At 41.3% G+C, this 20029-nt stretch overlaps 1 protein-coding gene across 3 annotated transcripts in view; it reads right to left on the reverse strand.

The window, feature by feature from the left end:
* Nucleotides 1–20029, reverse strand: part of LOC111865787 (neurexin-1) — a gene marked incomplete at its 3' end in the record, with an annotated part of 317673 nt that overhangs the window by 91649 nt on the left and 205995 nt on the right. For all 3 annotated transcript variants that reach the window (XM_033751956.1, XM_033751955.1, XM_023854068.2), the window contains 1 exon segment: nt 11217–11366. In XM_033751956.1, the coding sequence (XP_033607847.1) occupies nt 11217–11366 (150 nt within the window).

The following is a 20029-nucleotide window of genomic DNA, read 5'->3' on the forward strand; positions in this document are numbered from 1 at the left end:
GGCATCAGCTTGACGCTGACCGCGGACAACAGGCGTCAAGAAGTCGAGAAACGTCACCAAATTAGTGACGTTTAATAATAATAATATTATTATAATAATAATATTATATAATATAATATATAATAATATCATAATATAATAATAATAATAATAATAATAAAAAGGAATATTTGTCTAGAAATATATTTCGGCAAAGATCGACACTGTAATACCGACCGAAACTTTGTCATTTATTACTGCCATCTTCTGGTCGTATCAATCCTTAGGCTACTCTTGCATTTGGTTTCTACGGAAACTACAAACCAATACATATTAACGACAAACACTACATCACTTACAGTAATTGTGTACAAATATATCAACATACACGCTTTCCTGTAATGTTCTAACGGACAACAGTTTACTCCGCTCTGGAATACTGGGTTTTCAAAGTCATTTGTAATTGTGTATACTATGAAGCATGACAGACAGCTGGAGTTGTGCGAGTCTAGCTGCAACTATCACTACAAACTACCATTACGGATCAATACTGGGAACAACATAAATATTATTATCTGGTCATGAGTCCCGAGGGACTGGCAAATAAGCATGTCTGTGCTGGCGAGGACCAACAACAATTTACTGGAATGGGCTTGTCAGTAAGAAAATGCGTGAATTTTTAACGAAGAATGACAGTCATGTAACTAACATACAGAAAGTCAGTTCCTACCTCACAGGAAACACACAGATTCTCTATTATGAAGGGCAATTAATTAATTAAGTTTATGGGAACAAGCACATAAACACAATCTGTAAGCAATATGCACGATCCTTTAATGCTTAATAAAATATTGTTAAGGTTGGTTTCCTGGTTCTCTCTAGAGATTTTCTCCATAGGAACAACATAAGCCCAAACCAAACACGCCATGTTGCTTCTCCAGAACTTTTCTGACTGTACGGCATACCTTCAGTGGACAACATTACGGAAGAAAAGACTTTGTTGCTTCTCCAGAACTTTTCTGACTGTACGGCATACCTTCAGTGGACAACATTACGGAAGAGAAGACTTGTGTGTTCAAAGAGATCACTGGTATGACGATTTCGGATTTAAATTTATATGTTTAAAATACAGTCTAATAAATCTCTAATCATGAAAGAACTTTCTACGTCACTATCTGATGATGACGTAAGCTCAGATGTGTTATGGACGCAGTATAGTTGCATTCACGTACCGTTCCACTTAAAGTGAAACTAGACCCTCTAAATTATTTAATGACAAGAGAAATATTTGGGAACGTGTTCAGGAGAATATTTAGACCGAAAGAGATGAAGTGACAGGAGGTTGGGGAAAACTGCATAATGAGGAGCTTCATAACTTGTACTCTCCTCCAAGTGTAATTAGAATGATCAGGTCAAGGAGGATGAGATTGGCAGGGCATGTAACACGAATGGGGAGAAGAGGAATGCATATAGGATATTAGTAGGAAAGCCAGAAGGAAATAGACCACTGGGAAGAACAAGGCGTAGGTGGGTGGAAAATATTAAAATGGATGTTAGAGAGATAAATGGGATGGTATGGATTGGATTGATCTAGCTCAGAATAGGGACCACTTGAGGGCTCTTGTGAACACGGTGATGAAACTTTGGGCTCCATAAAATGCTGGAAAGTTCTTGGGTAGCTGCACAATTGGCGGCTTTTCAAGAAGGGTTCAGCTCCATGAATGAGTGAGAAATATTTGGAAACGCCATACTAATTACATATTTTCAAAATATTGGAAAGGTTATAACACTTGAGCATGCATTCTTCTGAAGTGGTTAAATACTATACCGTAAAAATGACTATAAAAGACACGATGTTATTTACAAGTATTCTATCACTAAAATGTGACGTTATGTAACTTACGAGCATAAACATTCCAAACAGGAGAACTAGAGTAGTTTAGTGTCATTAATTACTCTCTGCGGACAAATTGCGAATCATTTACAGATTAATGAGTCTGAGTCATATTGGAATATCTGCAGATTTAATTACATATGTGTGTTGGTTTTACTTCCAGTTTGATTTATTTAGGAATTATTTAGTTTATCGTAATTGCTGGATTAATGATCCATTCATACGAGCGGGGCATAAAGCTGCACCATCTCTTTGTGTCACAATTTTCGTCATTTACAGAATAATGAATTGTGCATTGTGCATACAAATTCACTATGTTAATAATAATAGTAATAATGCTAATACTAATAATTTGTATCATGTTAAAAGTAATAAACAGATTAATTAAAAAAATTTTGAGCCTAAAGATCTTTCGCGCATGCGTTCAGCATTCAAACTCTGAAAACCAAACTGATATCTTCTTCTTTGGATTTTAATATTACATCAAAATGCAGCATATGCAGGAAAATTAAGTCTGTGCAATAGGAGGTTTTGCCGAGATTCATTTGCCATAGTAGTAATTTCTCAGGTATGACATTATCAGCTTGTTAAAATAAACCCCACATTATTAAACATTTAGGAACAACTCGAGCTCCGCTAAGCTCAAGAATTTTCTCTTCTCCACGTCGTCCAGACCGGCTCTGGGGCCCACCCAGCCTCCTATCCAATGGATACAGGAGGCTTATCCCCCTTGGAGGTAAAGCGTCCGGGTCGTGAAGCAGACCCCTCCCTTAAACTAGTGCCGAGGTCAAGAAAAGATGGATCTATACATTCACTCCCCCATATGTCTTCATGGCGTAATGATTAAGTAGTTAAACACAGGGACAATTTTCCTTTTTTTTTTCTTCTTTACTTTTATTACAGTACTGTTTAATGCTGCTTTTCGAAGGCAATGGAACTTAATGATTAATATATAATACATCAAAACCAAAAAAAAAAAAAATCTAAACACAAAATTAACTTGTCAGATGTCTGAAGTTGTTTTGATTTCAGCATTTTCCCTGGTTCCCAAACAGGAACACAGCTTCGCTCTGAGACATCCTTCCAGTATTTAAAGACGAGCGAAAAAAAAAAGAGCTTGTATGAAGGGAAACACAAGAGCATAACGCAATACAAAAGAGAGAAGAAACAAAGAAAGATACGAGGATGCTAACAGAACAAGTGACATTAGTTCAGCTTCCCTCCGAGAGAACTCACTCAAGTGACAGAATTATTTCTTCCCTTCTAATCATAAGAACTGCGATGGTGATATGAGCTGAAGTGATAAGTTTTAGGAAGTGGAGGTATAGCTCCACTCATCTTTATCTCGACACTAGATAGATGCGAGTGGTCAGCTTAAAGCCTCAGCCGCTTTACCCCTGGAGGGGCCAGGGTACCCAATGAATGGGAGGCTGGGTGGACCCCAGAGTTGGGTCTGGACGCTGTGGAATAGAGTAAAATCTCTTGCTCTGTCGGGAATCGAACGCTGACCGTCCAGCCCGTAGTCCCTTCTGTATACCGCCTGAGCTATCCCGACTCATTAATGCGCTTAATTAATTAAGCGCTATGTCATGAAGACATAGTGGAGTGGAGATAGCGGCGAAATTTAAAACTGTATTATTATGCTCCAGTTTCTATTGCAACAATTTTTGCTGGGGCGTTGCAGAAGGGATATGGGTTGCTGTTTCCTTTTATTTAAAATTATATTTGGGTATAATTTCAGTTTAAACTCAATGATGATTATACGTGATTATATAAACATCACTCGATTTAAATATATAATTTTTACCGTCAACGCAACCATATTTTATTATTTATTTATTTATAAAGCATGCACCACATGTTTCGGCCTCAAATGGATCATCTTCAGGTGATTCAAGTTTCTCCCATACTATTACTGAACTGAAATACCAACATTCGCATTTTCCTAAATGTATCGTACAAATTATCTTCTATACAGAAAATTTCAGTACCTGTACATGACCTATTTTAGGTCGAAACATGTAGCGCGCGCTTCATAAATAAATAATAAAGTATTGTTGCACTGACGTTAGAAATTATATATGTTCATTGTATATACGGAACAGGATGCAGTCCTTAAAAATAATCACTCGATTTCATTCTATTGATTTTAATTTTCTTTTCCTTTCTATGGGAATTTCATGAAGCTGTCCTGTCAATATTAGGACTACACACCGTCGGATAGTAGGATGATTTGTGAATGATGAATTGGGAGGGATCTGGCAGGATGCGATTGTGGCTTAATCGACGTATTATTCCAGCATTTGCTCGGATGTACTGAGCGAAACGACGAGAAATATGAGGATATCCGGTGTCCTGGATGAAATCGGAACCCCGAAACTCCTGGATAAGTATCAGAAACATTACCGTTGCCCTAACTCTTTTATATCACTCCTCATATCTGCGATCCAAGTGTGTTCTTTTATAGGCAAGATTTTTCTTAACTCCACAGCAAGGGCGGCGCCATAGCTCAAGCAGTTAGCCGCTGGTTTCCCATCGCGGCGGCCCGGGTTGGATCCCGAGTCTGGTCAAGTGGGATTTGTAGTGGACAAAGTGGCGCTAGGGCGGGTTTTCCCCGAGTACTTCGGTTTTCCAACTGGCAATCTTCATTCCACCAATTGCTCCATCAACATAATCACGCGAGGCTGGCTACAATAAGCCAATAAGTGGCCGCCGTGCCGAGTGGACCCAGTTGGACTCAACGCCCCACTAAGCGAATTAAAAAAAATTCCACAGCAATCAGACCTGTTCTGGAGCCCACAGACTCCTATCTAATGGGCAAAGAGGCAGATTCCCCGGAGGTAAATCGGGTGAGGCTTGTAGCTGAAAATTTACTTTCATCTGTACTATTGAGGTCAATAATGGTTGAGCTATAACTTCACTCCCCCTACCATATCTTCTTCGCATAGTGCTTAATCAATTAAACACACGGACGAGTTCACCTTTACCTTTACAGGATATACGTTTTTGATTGTCCTTGAGAAGTCATTTCGCTTAGTGGGGGGTGGAGTCCAACTGGGTCCACTCGGCTCGGCGGCCACTGATTGGCCTATTGTACCTGCCCCGGGTGATTATGATGATGGAGAATTCGGTGGATTGAAGATTGACAGGGGAAACTGAAGTACTTGGAGAAAACCCGCGGTAGCGTCACTTTGTCCACCACAAATCCCACTTGACCAGACCCGGGATCGAACCCGGGCCACCGCAGTGGGAAGCCAGCGACTAACCGCTTGAGCTATGGCGCGGCCCTTGAGAATTCATGCTACTAATACTGAAATGATTATTCTAGCTCGAGCCTAAGGACATGAAATTTAGTTTTCTTTCTTTCTTGAGCGTGAACAGGGTCACAATCAACATAAATTTAGATACTTTGAATATACATCACACATTAAGAAGTTTCGTGAATGCATTATAGTAACTCATTTTATTTCTCTTAAAGTTCTCATTTAATCATCATCTCTTTCTCATTTTCCAGCTTAATTTCCATATTAAAAAATAAAAATTGGTTTATGATATCACCTTGTCTGTCCCTATATGTTCCCTATTGTTGCTAGGCAACAGCTCGGTAAACACGTTCCAGCTGCAACGAATACAGTGCAATAATAGAAGAATTTTTGGATGTGTCGTTTTCTATGTGGTCCATGCATTAAGATTAGTTCTTGCCTTCAATTACTGAGAGGGATTAGCGTAGCAGTAATAAACTAGACATGTATTCGGGAAAAACCGCCTCTGTGGTCTAGTGTTCGGAGTTCCTGGTTACAGATCTAGAGGTCCCGGGTTCGATTCCCGGTGCTACCACATTTTCTGAGAAGTAGTGGGTCTGGAAATTGGTCCACTCGGCCTCGTGAGGATAATTGTGGAGCTATTTCAATGAACTAGCAGCTGCGGTCTAGAAAACAGAGATTAACGGCCGTAGGGATCCGTTGCGCTGACCAGGCGACACCTTCTATCCGCTAAAGTTGGCACTAACTTCGCCGACAAGCGGTGGTCGCTCGGTCGGTATAGTTAGCGTGTGTAGTGTGTTTTTTGTTGTTTTGTATCCGGGAACAGCTCGGTTCGAATCTCGAACCTGATACGAGTAATAATGACAGGTTTCTCTTGATTTTCCTTAGTCCCTCCAAGAAAATTCCGGGGAATATATTTTAAGTAGCCCATGAACGTTTCCTTCCAAACCCCTTCAAATTCCTCATTTACTAATTGTTCTACCATTCAACGCAATAGTTGCTGAGAGTGTCGATAAATAATCAACGAAATTGGCCCTCACAGTTCTACATGCATGATACAATCAATGTGGAGGGTGGAGGGATTAGCTTTAGCTGCAGGGCAGTCTCCACACTGTTCATAGCTTTAAACCAAAACCCTGTCCTTATCTGCCGCTTCTCACAGAAGCTGGACGGGACTGGCTTTTACACAGATATGAAATATTCATGAGACGGGAATGCCGGCAGCTGATGCTACTGCAGTGAGTCCCGGCCCTAAATGGAAACATGGAGACTGCGGGGGCTTGCCCAGAAGGGTTACGGCATTCAGACGAACTCTGACATGAGCCTGACGTTACAGTCTTCGCACTTCCTACATCTAATTGTGCAGAAACTTGTTCATATGAGATGTCTTTCTTTTGTCGAGAAACTTTCTGGTAGCTTCCGCTTGTTCAAGTTATGTATCTCAAGCCTGGCGTGCAGCTGTTTTGATGGACAAACTGAACAAAGCTACAGTTGTTCTTAAAGCGCCGAATTTAATAAAATTATGAAAACACACACCGTTTCAGGGACCTGCAGCAAGGGTGAGTAAGAGAGAGTAATGGATTTTCAGAATTTCGTAGGTAAATTCTCCTGTTTAGATTTGGGCAGATGCTCCAGTTCAGAACTGGACAGACGCTTAAGTTCAGAACTAGGCAGACGCTCCAGTTCAGAACTAAGCAGACTCTTCAGTTCAGAACTTTTTTTATTGCTAGCAGGGTGGGACTAAGTCCCTTGTACTGCGGCCACTTCTGCCCTATTGTACCAGCCCCAGATGATAGGTGAGGGTGAGTGTGGAGCAATTGGTGGAATGAACATTGGCAGGGGAAACCGAAGTATTCGGAGAAAACCTGCCCCAGCGCCACTTTGTCCACCAGAAATCCCACTTCACCAGACCCGGGATCGAACCCGGGCCGCCGCGATGGGAAGCCAACGACTAACCGCTTGAGCTATGGCGAGGACTCAGTTCAGAACTAGCTAGACGCTCCAGTTCAAAAATATACAGACGCTTCTGTTGAGAAGAAAATTCTGGAGAAATGATCACGGATGGCGATGAATTTCTTCAAAATTGAGCGACTGTTTGTTTCTCAAGAACTCCGTCCCATGATGTAAGTAAGTTAATTAGAGCCTTGGTCTTAACAGCAAAGTAAGAAATTGAAAGTTGTACTTATCCTCAATTTGAACACGTTGAAGAATTCTACAAATTCTAAGGTCCGTACTCTCTCCAAGAAGAATCGCGTCTTCGAATACCGAGGCATCGCGCTGTTCTGGGTCTCTTCACCGTCTTCTGAAGAACTCCAACCGTGAAATAAACGAAAACACGCATTCTTTGTCTAGAGAAATTTCAGACTCCACACAAGTCTAATAATTATGAGAGTAGAAAGGAGTGTTTAATTAAAAACACGTCAGACTCCTCTGTTCATGACTATATAGTGCCAGTTCCTGGATAACACTTCAGCGCATAATTGTAGTATGAACACCAGGAACTAACCAACTTTATGGAGCAGCGTCCTTCTTGAGAATCTAATAATTGCTCAACTATTCAAGTAATTTCCAGCATTCTACAGAACCTGAAGGTTTATTATCGTCTTCAAGAGAGCCCGCCACTGGTCCAAATCCTGAGACAGACGAATCCAGTCCACACTTTCCAATCCTGTCTTTAAGGCCCATTTTAATATTGTGGTGTACAGAGAAAATGTTAAGCGGTGACTTACTAAACAACGACCGGTTCCGGTAAGCACGTTCCCGTTGCTAGGCAACAGATTCTTAATAATTTAACAGTTGGATATAACAATAGAAGAGCTGTTTTCTATGTGGTCAGTGCCGAGATGCTATAAGCAAGAGACAAGGTCAGTTGATAGTTCTGTACGGTAGCGTGTGAAGATAGGACGCGAGTCGGTGTTAGAGGAATAGCCGTTTTTGAAGCCGTTACCAGCAAACGTCTATTAACAGAGAACACTAGACTGTGTTCTAGTGAGCTGTAAAGTGTGGATATCAAAGGTAATGTTATAGTTATTTGTAGTTACGACCTGTAAGTGGTCAATAAATATATTCACCAAACCAAACCCCGTCTATAGTCACACATGCACACGCGACAATATTGTCATACCACCTACTACTAGATCCTCCCAGTGACTATTTCTTTTCCTACCGAAAGTGTGCACGAACATGGAATATGGAGGCAGAAAATTGCACATCAACATTCATATCCACGCACAATTTTACACGGTGTCCCATTCTGACGTACGTACACTCATGTGTTTCAATTAAACATAATCCTACGTGGAAATTGAGAGTCAATCGGAATGCATAATACGTTTCCTGGTGGTGACCCTAACCTTTTTTTTTTAATTCGGTTAGTGGGGAGTGGAGTCCAACTGGGTCACTCGGCACGGCGGCCACTGATTGGCTTATTGTAGCCTGCCCTGGGTCATTATGATGATGGAGAATTTGGTGGAATGAAGATTGGCAGGGGAAACCGAAGTACTCGGAGAAAACCCGCCCCAGCGCCACTTTATCCACCATAAATCCCACTCGACCAGACCCGGGATCGAACCCAGGCCCCCACGGTGGGAATCAAACGACTAACCACTTGAGTTATGGCGCGGCCTGACTCTAACCTTGGTCGTCGATCCCAATGCTTAGCCAATATACTGAGCTACTGCACGTGTACCTTCCATAATCTATACACTAAAAATCTCGAAATTTATCTTAACAAGTTGTGACAAAGTTCATCAAGGCATTAAAGCTGATCCCCTAATCTTGGTGCTGAATGTCAGGTAGATCCTTCGAAGTGAGGATAAATTTCTTCTTACCCCACGTCTAAATCCAATTAGTGCTTCTAATCGCTGAGGATTTCTAACAATTCCTTTAATCATAATGAGATTCAAGCTCCTTTCTTCTACTCCGTCTTACTTGATGTATTTAGCCCAGTCTAGGAAAGATGTTACGTAATGAGGACCCCTTCCGTGGCTTCCGCCCCTCTTGTGAAAGGAAAATGGGAGGGAGGAAACCCCCTCGTAGAGCCGAAAATTTAAAATTTTAATTAAGGCGAAGTAAAAATGAAACGCACGTAAACCTAGATGAAGTTGTAGTTTACAGAACTCAGCGCACTAACATTGATGACAAATTTATATTCATACAGGCAGCCCCAGTCAGTAAAGAAAATACATTGGCTGGGCTTACGAATAAATGTACGAGAGAGAGTCAGTAAATAGGTCACAGATGGAAGTAAAACAGCTGTAATGGATGTAATAGGTTTTCTATGTGCATCAATAGTCAGAAGCACAGTCAAACTTCATGAGAGTCTAGGTAGCAGACGCGCATGCGCATGTTCAGAGGCTGGTTTCAGTAGTCAAAATGTCTACTATGTTTGATGAGTGTATTAACGAAGATCAGCGTTCTGTTGAGCGTTTTCTATGGTCAAATGACTAAATGCAAAAGATATTCATAAAGAAATATTTCCTATTTACGTCAAGAAGTGTTCATCGTGTAAAGCGTTTAACAACTGGTGGCAAAATTTTCTCTGATGTTGAAACGGAGGCGCGGAAGTGGCTGAGACAACAGTCAAAAAATTTTATATGCTGCTGGTTTCGACGCATTTGTAAAGGGATGGTTCATGTGTATCAGTGTTGGTGGAAAATATGTCGAGAAATAAATGTTTTTTTCAGGTCCAAATATCACATGTTTTACGTTTTACATCCATTTGTGATTTACAGTATTTACTGACTCTCCCTCGTATATCTGAGTTGACCAAATAAAAATAATTTGTTTGTTTGTGGGAATAAAATATATTGAAATACTGAAATTCTTAAATTATTAAATTCCCACTGGCCAGTTCTATTTACCTCTGAGGGTCTCCTCTGTGTTCGCCTGACTGATTCATACGTCAAACTGAACGTATGGCTTTTACATGAGGCATTCGACATAAATTTAAAATCTATGTAAAGGTATCACATATACTTCTTCTTACATGGTTAACAATACCTTGCTGTCTGTGTATCTCACGTAATTTTTTTTATTTTCTATGCGGTCCGTGTCATATAAAAAGGAAAGTAGGTGATTTGTTCTTCCCAGAACTTGTTATCTCGACCAGATTTTCTTGGATTTCCCTTGTCTTAAGCAAATAGTGAGATTGTTCCAAAGTTCCAAATAGCTACTGCATTCTTTTCATGTAGACCTGTCGACTTAAATTCGACAAAATTAAGCGCCATTTCTGCCAAAGACGATAAAATTGTTTTTCTAAATTATACGTCGATATTAACTCAGAAAATCAAAATACCGCTATCCTTCTCTGGAGCCATTGCTTCTAACGATCCTAAAGTGTTAATTTTCACTCAGAGACAAGCAGGCGGAGCCTGAGAACCTTCTAACGGAAGTATGTTCTTTCTCCCTACGCACAACGAAGTCTCATGCTTATCCCAAGACTTTCCTCTTTTACCTGCTCTTCTACTATGCTTTATATCTCTATCTCTCTCCTCATAACTCTTCTATACAGGATGTCCCAGGGGGAATGGTCAATATTCTGGGAAGTCATAGTATCGGGCATTCTAAACAAAAATTGTATATGTACATGTGTCCTCTTCCGAATGGTTTCGCTACACAGTTCCAAAATTTTTTATAATAAAGAGATATTACGTACTGTTTCTAATTCCGGTATTTATTGCTCAAGTGATAAAGTTCGTACAGTTTGCCTAGTATAATACGTTGCCAAAAATTCCTCCATCAACATCAATGCACTTCGCAACTCGTGTGAGGATATGGCGTGTTGCTCCTATGTACAGTGTACAGTGCACTGTAGAGTGAAATAGCTGAATCTCGGAAACCATTCGGGAGAGGACACATGTACATATACACGTTTTTTTTGTTTAGAATGACCGATACTATGACCTCCCAGAATATTGACCTTCGCCCTGGGACACCTTGTACATAGAAGCACTGCTTTCCTATCGAACCTCCTTTCAAATTACGCAGCTGACGTGATTATGATTTGGGAAGGATGAAAAAGGAGGTGCTTTGGACTACACTGCGAAAAATACGAGAAGCTGCAATGAGCTGTGCCTTGCCTGTGTAGAAGAGGAGACCGCTGGGTTGTCTCGTCTTGAAGTTGAGAGAGATGGAATCCTGAGTGCTGACGATAGGTCCCCCTCCTGTTCTGCTCAGGTCGTAGGATAGATATTCGGAACCTCTGAACGTCGCTTCTGACGGAGCCTTATCTGCAAAGAATGAAAAAAAGAACTGATCTTAACCTGTTGAAGTAAGAGAGGGAATTGTCTGCAGACTTACTGCAATTGTTAGTACAACTGCCATGATTGCATAAATACAGGATGCAACATAAGGAGCATCATCTGGTTTTCTAAAAAAAAAAAAAAAAAAAAAACTTAAAACTTCGTGGCTTTAGTCCGCAAGCGAACTATACCGACTGAGAGACCGTCGCTTGTCGGCGAAGTTAGTGCCAACTTTAGCGGATAGAGGGTGTCGCATAGTCAGCGCAACGAATCCCCACGGCCGTTAATCTTGGTTTTATAGACCGAATCGCTACTTTTCCATTCTAGTAACTCCTCAGTTATCCACACGAGGCTGAGTGGACCCCGTTCCAGACCCACTACTTTTCAGAAAATCTGGTAGCAACGGGACCTATGGATCTGTAGCCAGAAACTCTGACCACTAGGCCACAGAGGCGGTTCTTAACAGCCAGGAAATATTTATGATTTTATTTATTTGCAGGATATGAGATTCTCACAGCGGTGGGATATAACGCAATGTAGTCCGCTTAAAGACAACCGATTCTGGCTTTCAACGAACTACACGGCTTTATATTCCAGAAGACAGAATTCTTCTTGTTATTTTGTCATTTGTACCATTATGTTTATATGTATGGAGTGCGAATTTCTTCTGAATAATGTTTAAACATTCATTTCCTTCCTTACCGGAAACATTAATTTTATTTTATCAAACCCAACTGGTAAATGCTGTTCAGGGAAACAGTCGCTATTTATTCTGGGAAATTATACTAATACGTGGGCAGAATATAGATTTCTGTAATGTTACGTACAGAAACTACTGTGTTTAAGAAATTAAATCTGGAATCTTGGTTAGACCAGAATTTCTCATGGTGGTGACTATGAAGGGTACTATAGTTTCGTACGTGACGTTGTGTAGTCTGGTAGAATTTATTGTCGTTTCAGAAGAATGTGCTTCTCCTATGTTAAGGGTCGAAGAGTAAGCACAGCAAGAAGTAATGAAAGCGGAAAATCTGTCCTCCGAAATGTCGAGTAAATTTCTACCAGATTGTACGGCATTATATTCAAGATGATATTCTTACATTGGTTCACATGCCGAAAATGGGAACAGATTTTCCTACGCCAGTGTCTTTTTATTTCTTTATTTCAGGACGCTGCCAGCAGTCAGATTCCGTAGCAACGACTGGTAGAATGATTTACAGCTGGTAAATTGGAAAGGGTTTTTGTAGGAAGCGGCGGTGGCGTAATATTCGTATTATTCCGGACTGAGGAAAGCCACGATAAAGGTCAGCAAGTCAGGCTAGCCAATGTCCAGATGGAGATTCGAAACGAACAGTTCCTTCCAGAATATAAGTCCAAACCCTTTGCCATCGGTTTCATCAGGCGATACTCGCTGGTGAATTCAGTAATGAGTGAGTTGGCTGGTAGCAAATATGTTATTACATTGAGATAGTTAAATCGCTGGTTGGAGAGAGTGTTCATTTCATTCGCCGCTGCAATCTCACGCCTTATTACCCAGCGCCACTTCACTCGCTTGTTAGTGAATTCGCCGGTGAGCAACAAAAGTTGATAACTTTTAACTTTATCCTCTTGCTTGGTAGCGAGTAAACTAGTCTGTTAGTTTGCTCTCCCGCCTAGTTGTTTAACGAGTAGACTGGCTGCGAGTTAACTCGCCACGATTGAGCGAGTGAACTGGTCTACTGGAATCCACGCTCTACTACGTATAATGCAAAACTGCTCCGTATACCAGCGTTTTCTTTTCTTGAACCCATGCAGATCACATAACAGCAAACACAACAGAAATCACTCCTTTGATATAAACTATAATTCTTTGTCCTGTAGCAAGCAGATGTCACAGAATGTTAGCCATGAAGTTGCAGACAACAGAGCTACATCGAGAGCTACTTTGCGATTATGGTCATTACAGAGCGTTCAACATCCGTGTCTATACTGGAGACAGAATTCTCTAACCACTAACACATACGAATATCTCCCACATAAGATACAGAATGTCCCGAGTTAGTGAAAACGATTCTATACCTAAGGCAAATATATAAAACTGATGTACTGGCTTTCTCTTTGCCCGGTACTTCTCAACAGCGTGCACACTGAATTATTTATACACGGATGTCGCCATTGGGGGCCGAATCAGGCATCTGCTCTCCCCTTTGAATTTTTATAAAACAAATCAAAATAGAAAAAGTAACGAAACTTACAAATATTAATATCACAGTAAAAAAAAGTAAAATACATTATTACGTCCTGAATATTCTAAGACTATCAGTAGAAATGCCGGTCACGGTAGCCGAGCGGTCTAAGGCATGCATTGTCTTCGCTCGCTCGGAAGTCGGGATCGTGAGTTCGAATCTCACTCAGGGCATCGATGTTTGTGTGCGTTTTTCTGTGTTTGTATACAGGTAGAGGCCTTGCGACGAGCTGATCACCCTCCCAAGGAGTCTTACCGTATGTCTAAGATCTAGTAAACCGAAGTGAAACGGAGAGTTTCATGGAGGTAGGCCTAGGCCCAAATGAGGGCTGTAGCGCCAATGAAAAAAAAATCAGTAGAAATAATATTAAGTGGTCTAAAGTATGTTAATAAAAGCTTCTGGTTTCCCAGGCATCGAACAAAAGAAAATCGTGGTAACGCCCACGTATTTAACCGAATCATAGATATGAACATAGACATTCTTAGAACTCGTACTTATAATTTGTGTTATTAATTAACTTCGCTATAGAAACTGATGGAGGAGGTGCTGAAAAGGATTTATGTGGCGTGTAATTTTCGATCACATACCTGGAATCGCTCCGCGACGGGTCACGCTAGGATACCGGGGAATCTAATGAAGTGAGCGAGGCACGTGTCAACACACTTCAGAGCAGGGATGCCAACTGCTTCTTGCTCGAGACAAATATGAGTATATTCGTAAATATCTCCGGTCTCATAAAAATGGGGAAAAATTCTGTGGTGAGTATTTTCTTTTTCACTGGCTCTACAGCCCCCTTTGGACCCTGGACTCTGATTATTTTTTCAGTTTCATGATGATTTTACAGACGGTAGGATTCCTTGGACGAGTGATTAGTCCGTCGCATGGCCTATACCTAAACATAGGACAACACAAACATAGACTAATCACGTATACATACCAAACATCCATGCCTTGTGTGGGATTAGAACCCACGATCCCGGCTTCCGAGCGAGCGAAGACCGTACATGCCTTAGACCGTTCGGCTTGTGGTGAAAAATGGCCATTAATTATTAAAGTTGGATACAGTTTATATATATATGGTCTAATTATAATTTACGGTTTTATTTAGCGATGTTATCAGTATCTCATAGAACGTAAAATATATGACGATTAATGAATTATGAAAGAATGTAGGATGAAGTGACCGTGGTCTATTTTAAGGTAATACCTTAATAATAATAACTGTCTCTAGTTAGTATTGTGACGCATTGAGCTATGGAGGATATCCCTTCCTCCGCCAGCGGTAACGTGGTGGCATCGAAGCGCTGTCGCTACTAGGGTAGGAGGCCAGTCAATACTCCGCCCCCCTCCCTCGCGGTGACGTGGAGGGGGATGCGGCGGTTACTGCACAGCAGGAAGCAACTCTAGACAGCGTTGCCCAGCAACACCTGTAAACAGGCGACATGGCAACAGGGAAGCGAGACGCTTTCCGTTGTCTGGCTGAGGGTTTGTAAGAGAACTGCATTGCCTAAGGAACCAGTTGAATTGTGACATTCGCCGAGTTCAGTTGTAGCGAGCGAATCGTGAACGTGAACACCGATAGTGTGAGAAGCTATTGGGAGTGTGTAATACAGTGACACTGGTATAGCTCCCGTATCGTACTGTGAATACGTGTTGACTACTGAGGACAGTGTGAAGAGATTGTGTGTAGGGTTTGTAAAGGCTGTAAACCCGTAATAGTGTCATAAGTAATTGTAGTTACGATCTGTGGATTGTTAAATAAACCAATTAACAATCTGAACGGCGTCTTCAGTAGCAAAACACATTGCAGTATAATGATTACCATGACTATCAGAATATAAAACAGAAGTTTTGTCTCTTGATCCAACTTTCTCGGGTATAGGCTTAAAAAGTGTTAAAATATTCGAGTCTATTAATAATTTAATGATTATGAAATGGGTCCCATAAAAAACTACTGTAATTAAATTGTGTTAGACTTGCCTATTCTCTGAAACATATTTGGTGTACAAGATGTGTCGGTGGTGTTTTCTACTCCCTTCTTCAAGTGATGGTTGGAATTTAAAATACAAATCTATAGTAATCACTAGTTGAGGAGCAAAAAGCAAGGGTGAAAGGAGGTGGTAAGCAAGGCAGTGCTGGTTTCTTGCTCGGGTTATTATTCGTCCCTAAAGATGGAGGAGACATGTTCCTTTGAAACGTCGGTTGACTTTCAACGGACTACGCGGCGTTATATCCACGAATATAATACATGACACTCAACTGCCTGAATCAGAAATGCAGTCACTTCTCGGAACAATGAGGAAATCAAGTACACCTCAAAGAACGCCTCAGAACATAACAGACTATATTCATGTTGGACGAACCGCTGCTGTAACTGATTACAGAATGCGGATGTAACAGAAAAGGGTCTGAGCAGACCTCTACAGCTTCAGAACGCGGAATACAGCTTTGAAACAGTGGTCAATATCCGTATATTCCTGCAAAATAGGCTGAATGTTTTGCAGATACAGATGTGTTTTTATTTCTTGCTCGCATCATACCCCCAGGTAGATTTCTGGTACTCATTTCTGTTAGACGCTAAGTCAAACCCAGGGTCACAGTGCGGCTGGAAGGATTAGGCCAATTGACAAATCCAATGACTTAATCGAGAAACGAAACCTTCCAACTCGCAGCTGCCGCGTGCCCCTACTGACATTCTTTAAGTTTAAGAAGTTTAAGAATAATTTTTCTCAACTCCCTCGGCTTGTGGGTAGCTATATCGAAATATAAATGGTGAAACTTTCTTAATTTTAAATTTTAAATTAAATCCTAAAATACCTCGAGAGGGATTAGGTGACTGGCTTGAACCTTCCATGTTGGCGTTCAACAATATTGGGTATACCGACAATAGGCTAAATTTTAACCTCTCAAAATTCAAATCGCAATTTGTAGTTATAACGGTGACGGGTATGTAGTTTACAGTCATCTAGGACGTGACTCCGTGTAATCTGGTATGTGTGTAAGGGGTGGGCCATAAAATCTGGCCCTTGCACTGCGACCTTAAATGATCTATTGTGCTTCCGCTTTGGATTAACCCTTTATTAATCATACACTTAGAATGAAATGTAGGACTTCATTTATGGGGGCGTCGTAAAAGTCACTTTGTTCCATGAAGAAGTGACCCAGGTGACGAAATCTTAAATAAGCTATGGCCTCACAGTCATATAGGATGTGTGTGGCTGATTCATCTTCTTGTAGGCATCTTTCACAGGTTGGGTTATCAGTCCTTGTCTGAAAAGGCGTCCTTTTAGGTGGCAGTGTCCAGTAAGTAATTCTACCACCCATCTTAACTGATCTGTTTAATTTCAACAGGTCCTTCGTTCTTCTGGCAGAGGGTCCTGATATAAATCCTTTTTCCTGTTTGAGTCCAATTGTGGATTCCCAGAAACGTGTAGTCTGGTAAGGTTCTACCCTTTTACAGGGCGTGAAATCCCAGAAAACTGTGACATTCAACATGGGTTAAATGAACTAACGTGAGATTGGAGGTTCTCAGTGGGGTGAGTACAAGAGTTTACGGTCCTCTGGGATGTAATGGCGTGTGGTTTGCTGGGCAGGTACATATACTTCAGAGGAAATTGTTGCTTGCATCTACCATCAAGATCAAGTGGTAGATATGTACCAAGTTACACGACGTCAAATCAAGGTATAGCTTCCCCAGCATAATGTACAGTTTGAGAGATGAGATACCAGAGAATTAGTGCTACACCTGCTTCAATACAGAAATGGGTCCTCCAAGACTGAATGCAAGTGTGAGCTGTTGGCGATAAAGCAACTGCGTTAGTTGCGCGTTGCCTGGGCGTGTGGCATGTGGCTTGAATACATTGAATAGCACGGGTGTCGATATGTGTATGTGTGTTATATGTCAATATTTTCATTCAGCTGCAAGCTATCAGCCAGCCTATCACAGTGGCAGCACGGTCTATAGCATGAACCGTCTTCGCCCACTCGAACACTGGGATCGTGGGTTCGCAACGCACTAGAGGCATGGATGTATGTGTGCGCTTATTCTGTGTTTGTGTTGTTCTGTGCGTAGGTAGCGGCCTTGCGACACACTGATCTCCTTTTCAAGGAATCCTACCGACTGTGTATAAATTAAGACACAGAAAAAGTGGTCAGGTCCACTAAGGGCTGTAGAGCCATAGATAGCTCGAAAGATATGTAGGTAGACAGAAACTACCAGTCAATACTGGTCGTAGCTGAATTTCGAAAACAGGCATCCTGTTACGAAACGAATAGAGATGACATGCAAATACTTGATGTATTGAATCATTTGGATCTATCTACAACCACGTTCTCTTGATATTTTCTGATTCTGCCTATTTGCTTAGGTTTATTCTGCAGAAGGACTTCGGATTAGAAACGATTTGCTATATTTGTGGATTATTTAACGACGCTGTCAGTAGCTAGACAATATGGCACAGAATAACAGGATGAATTGGGAATGATTTAGAGAGAAGTGTTCGTGGACTAATCATATAATAGCCCAGAATTTGATTGGAGAGAATCAGGAAAGCCACAAAAAATCCGCAATCATAATCGGTGTCTCGTCCGGGATTCGAACACATTGTAGCACGTAGAACCTTTGCTAAGTAATGATTCTGTAAACAACGGCCGTTGCTAGGTAATGGTCTTAAACAGGAGTGGTCTGCTTTACGCGGTCCAAGCCATAGTTACGTGACACGACAAAAAGAGAGCTGTTGGGAGAGGTGTTTTCTATGCGGTCCGTACCCAGGGTATATAACGAGCAGCAGCTGCGATTACGAGAGAGTATTAAGAAGACAGTGGGAAAGGTAGGAGGTTGTAAGAGATGGCTGTCAGCCTGGGAGCGAGTTGTGATACAGTCGCCGGTCGGTAAGGACGTGACAATGGAAGCTAAGGAAGCTATTGCGTTTGAAGCCGTTACCAGGCGACAACCGGTGAAGGTGCAGCAGACTGAAAAGACTTAGTACGTGCTGTAGTGGACTGCAGAATATGTGAATTAGCAATAACGCTCTAGTTACTTGTAGTTACTTTCCGTAAGTGATCAATGGACGCAATTACCAATCCAAACCCCGTCTACAGTCACTCAAAATCTGACAATATCGTCTCCCGAATACGAGGTAAGAGCCTTACCGCCAGAACAGTTCGTTCGGTGGTTAATCATTTAAAGCAAACGATCACTCTATATACCACGAGCATGGACATAAAATTTTGAAATTTACGTAATGAGTTAATTAATATACTTGGTATGAACCGAAAATAAACAACAAATTTCCTCTATTTTCTTTGTAATAAATTTGAAGCACATTTACTGTGAGGTAGAAATTTAATGTTTAAATATTTAGAGGAAGTTAATGTTGTAAAGTCATATATCGGGATACATGCTATAGAATTTGAGGTTCTCATAGCGGTTGTTAAGAAGGGTTGTATCTTCTGCGATATAACGCCGCATTTCAGAGGACTACATGACGTTATATCGCATAAGATAGAACTCTTTGGTATCTATTTTATTCTTTTTAAGTACCTTCTTATCGTTCGTTTTTGTAATAATAACAAGTGATGCATTTCCGGTCTCTGAATTCTCCAGAAGTTACAGGACACTTTTATTCAAGGGACGCGTAAGAAGCATTAATGAGAAAATTTTGATTCTTTTAAGAAGTGCTGCTTGTAATTCAAAAAGAATTTACGTTGAACTTAACTGTAAAATTTTGAAACCTTTAATCTCCTAATCAGTGATCAGAGAATGTAACGGAATGGAGTCAGGTCTTGACATGACTTCAAGATCAGAGCTTAGACTTGCTCAACACTCTCATAGTTACAGAGTTTCATAGGAGTCAGGAAGGGGGGGCAGAGGAGTGAAGGAGGGGAAATTCTCTGCAAAGAACAGCTCCGACGTCCGCACGGCCTCACGGGATTAGTTTGCATATTTAGTTATACTCCACGAACATGCACGCACCTTCACACACATCCACACTCTCACTCACTCACACGTCTACAATCTCTTACACGTCCACACATGCTTTCACACACTCGGGAACTCGTACGTCCTTATACTCATGCATCCACACACCCACGCAATCCCAGTCTTACACTGACACTTCCTCACACGCATTCACACTCACATATCCACACACTCACGCACTCATGACCACATGCTTAAGCATTCACACACATCCACAGACTAGCCCACTCACACTCTTATATTCACACATCCTCACACTCACGCACTCACACGTCCAGTCACTTACACACACGTCCACAAACGCATTCACACACTCAGGCACTCATACATCCACATATTCATGCATCCACACACTTACGCGTTCCCACACACGCATCCACACGCACACGTTCTCACGCACTTACACTCAGTCACTCAGTCACTCAGATATTCATGCGCGCGCACGCACA

This window comes from Cryptotermes secundus, unplaced genomic scaffold, assembly GCF_002891405.2.
Source record: "Cryptotermes secundus unplaced genomic scaffold, Csec_1.0 scaffold683, whole genome shotgun sequence".
In the NCBI taxonomy this organism is placed as follows: Eukaryota; Metazoa; Arthropoda; class Insecta; order Blattodea; family Kalotermitidae; genus Cryptotermes; species Cryptotermes secundus.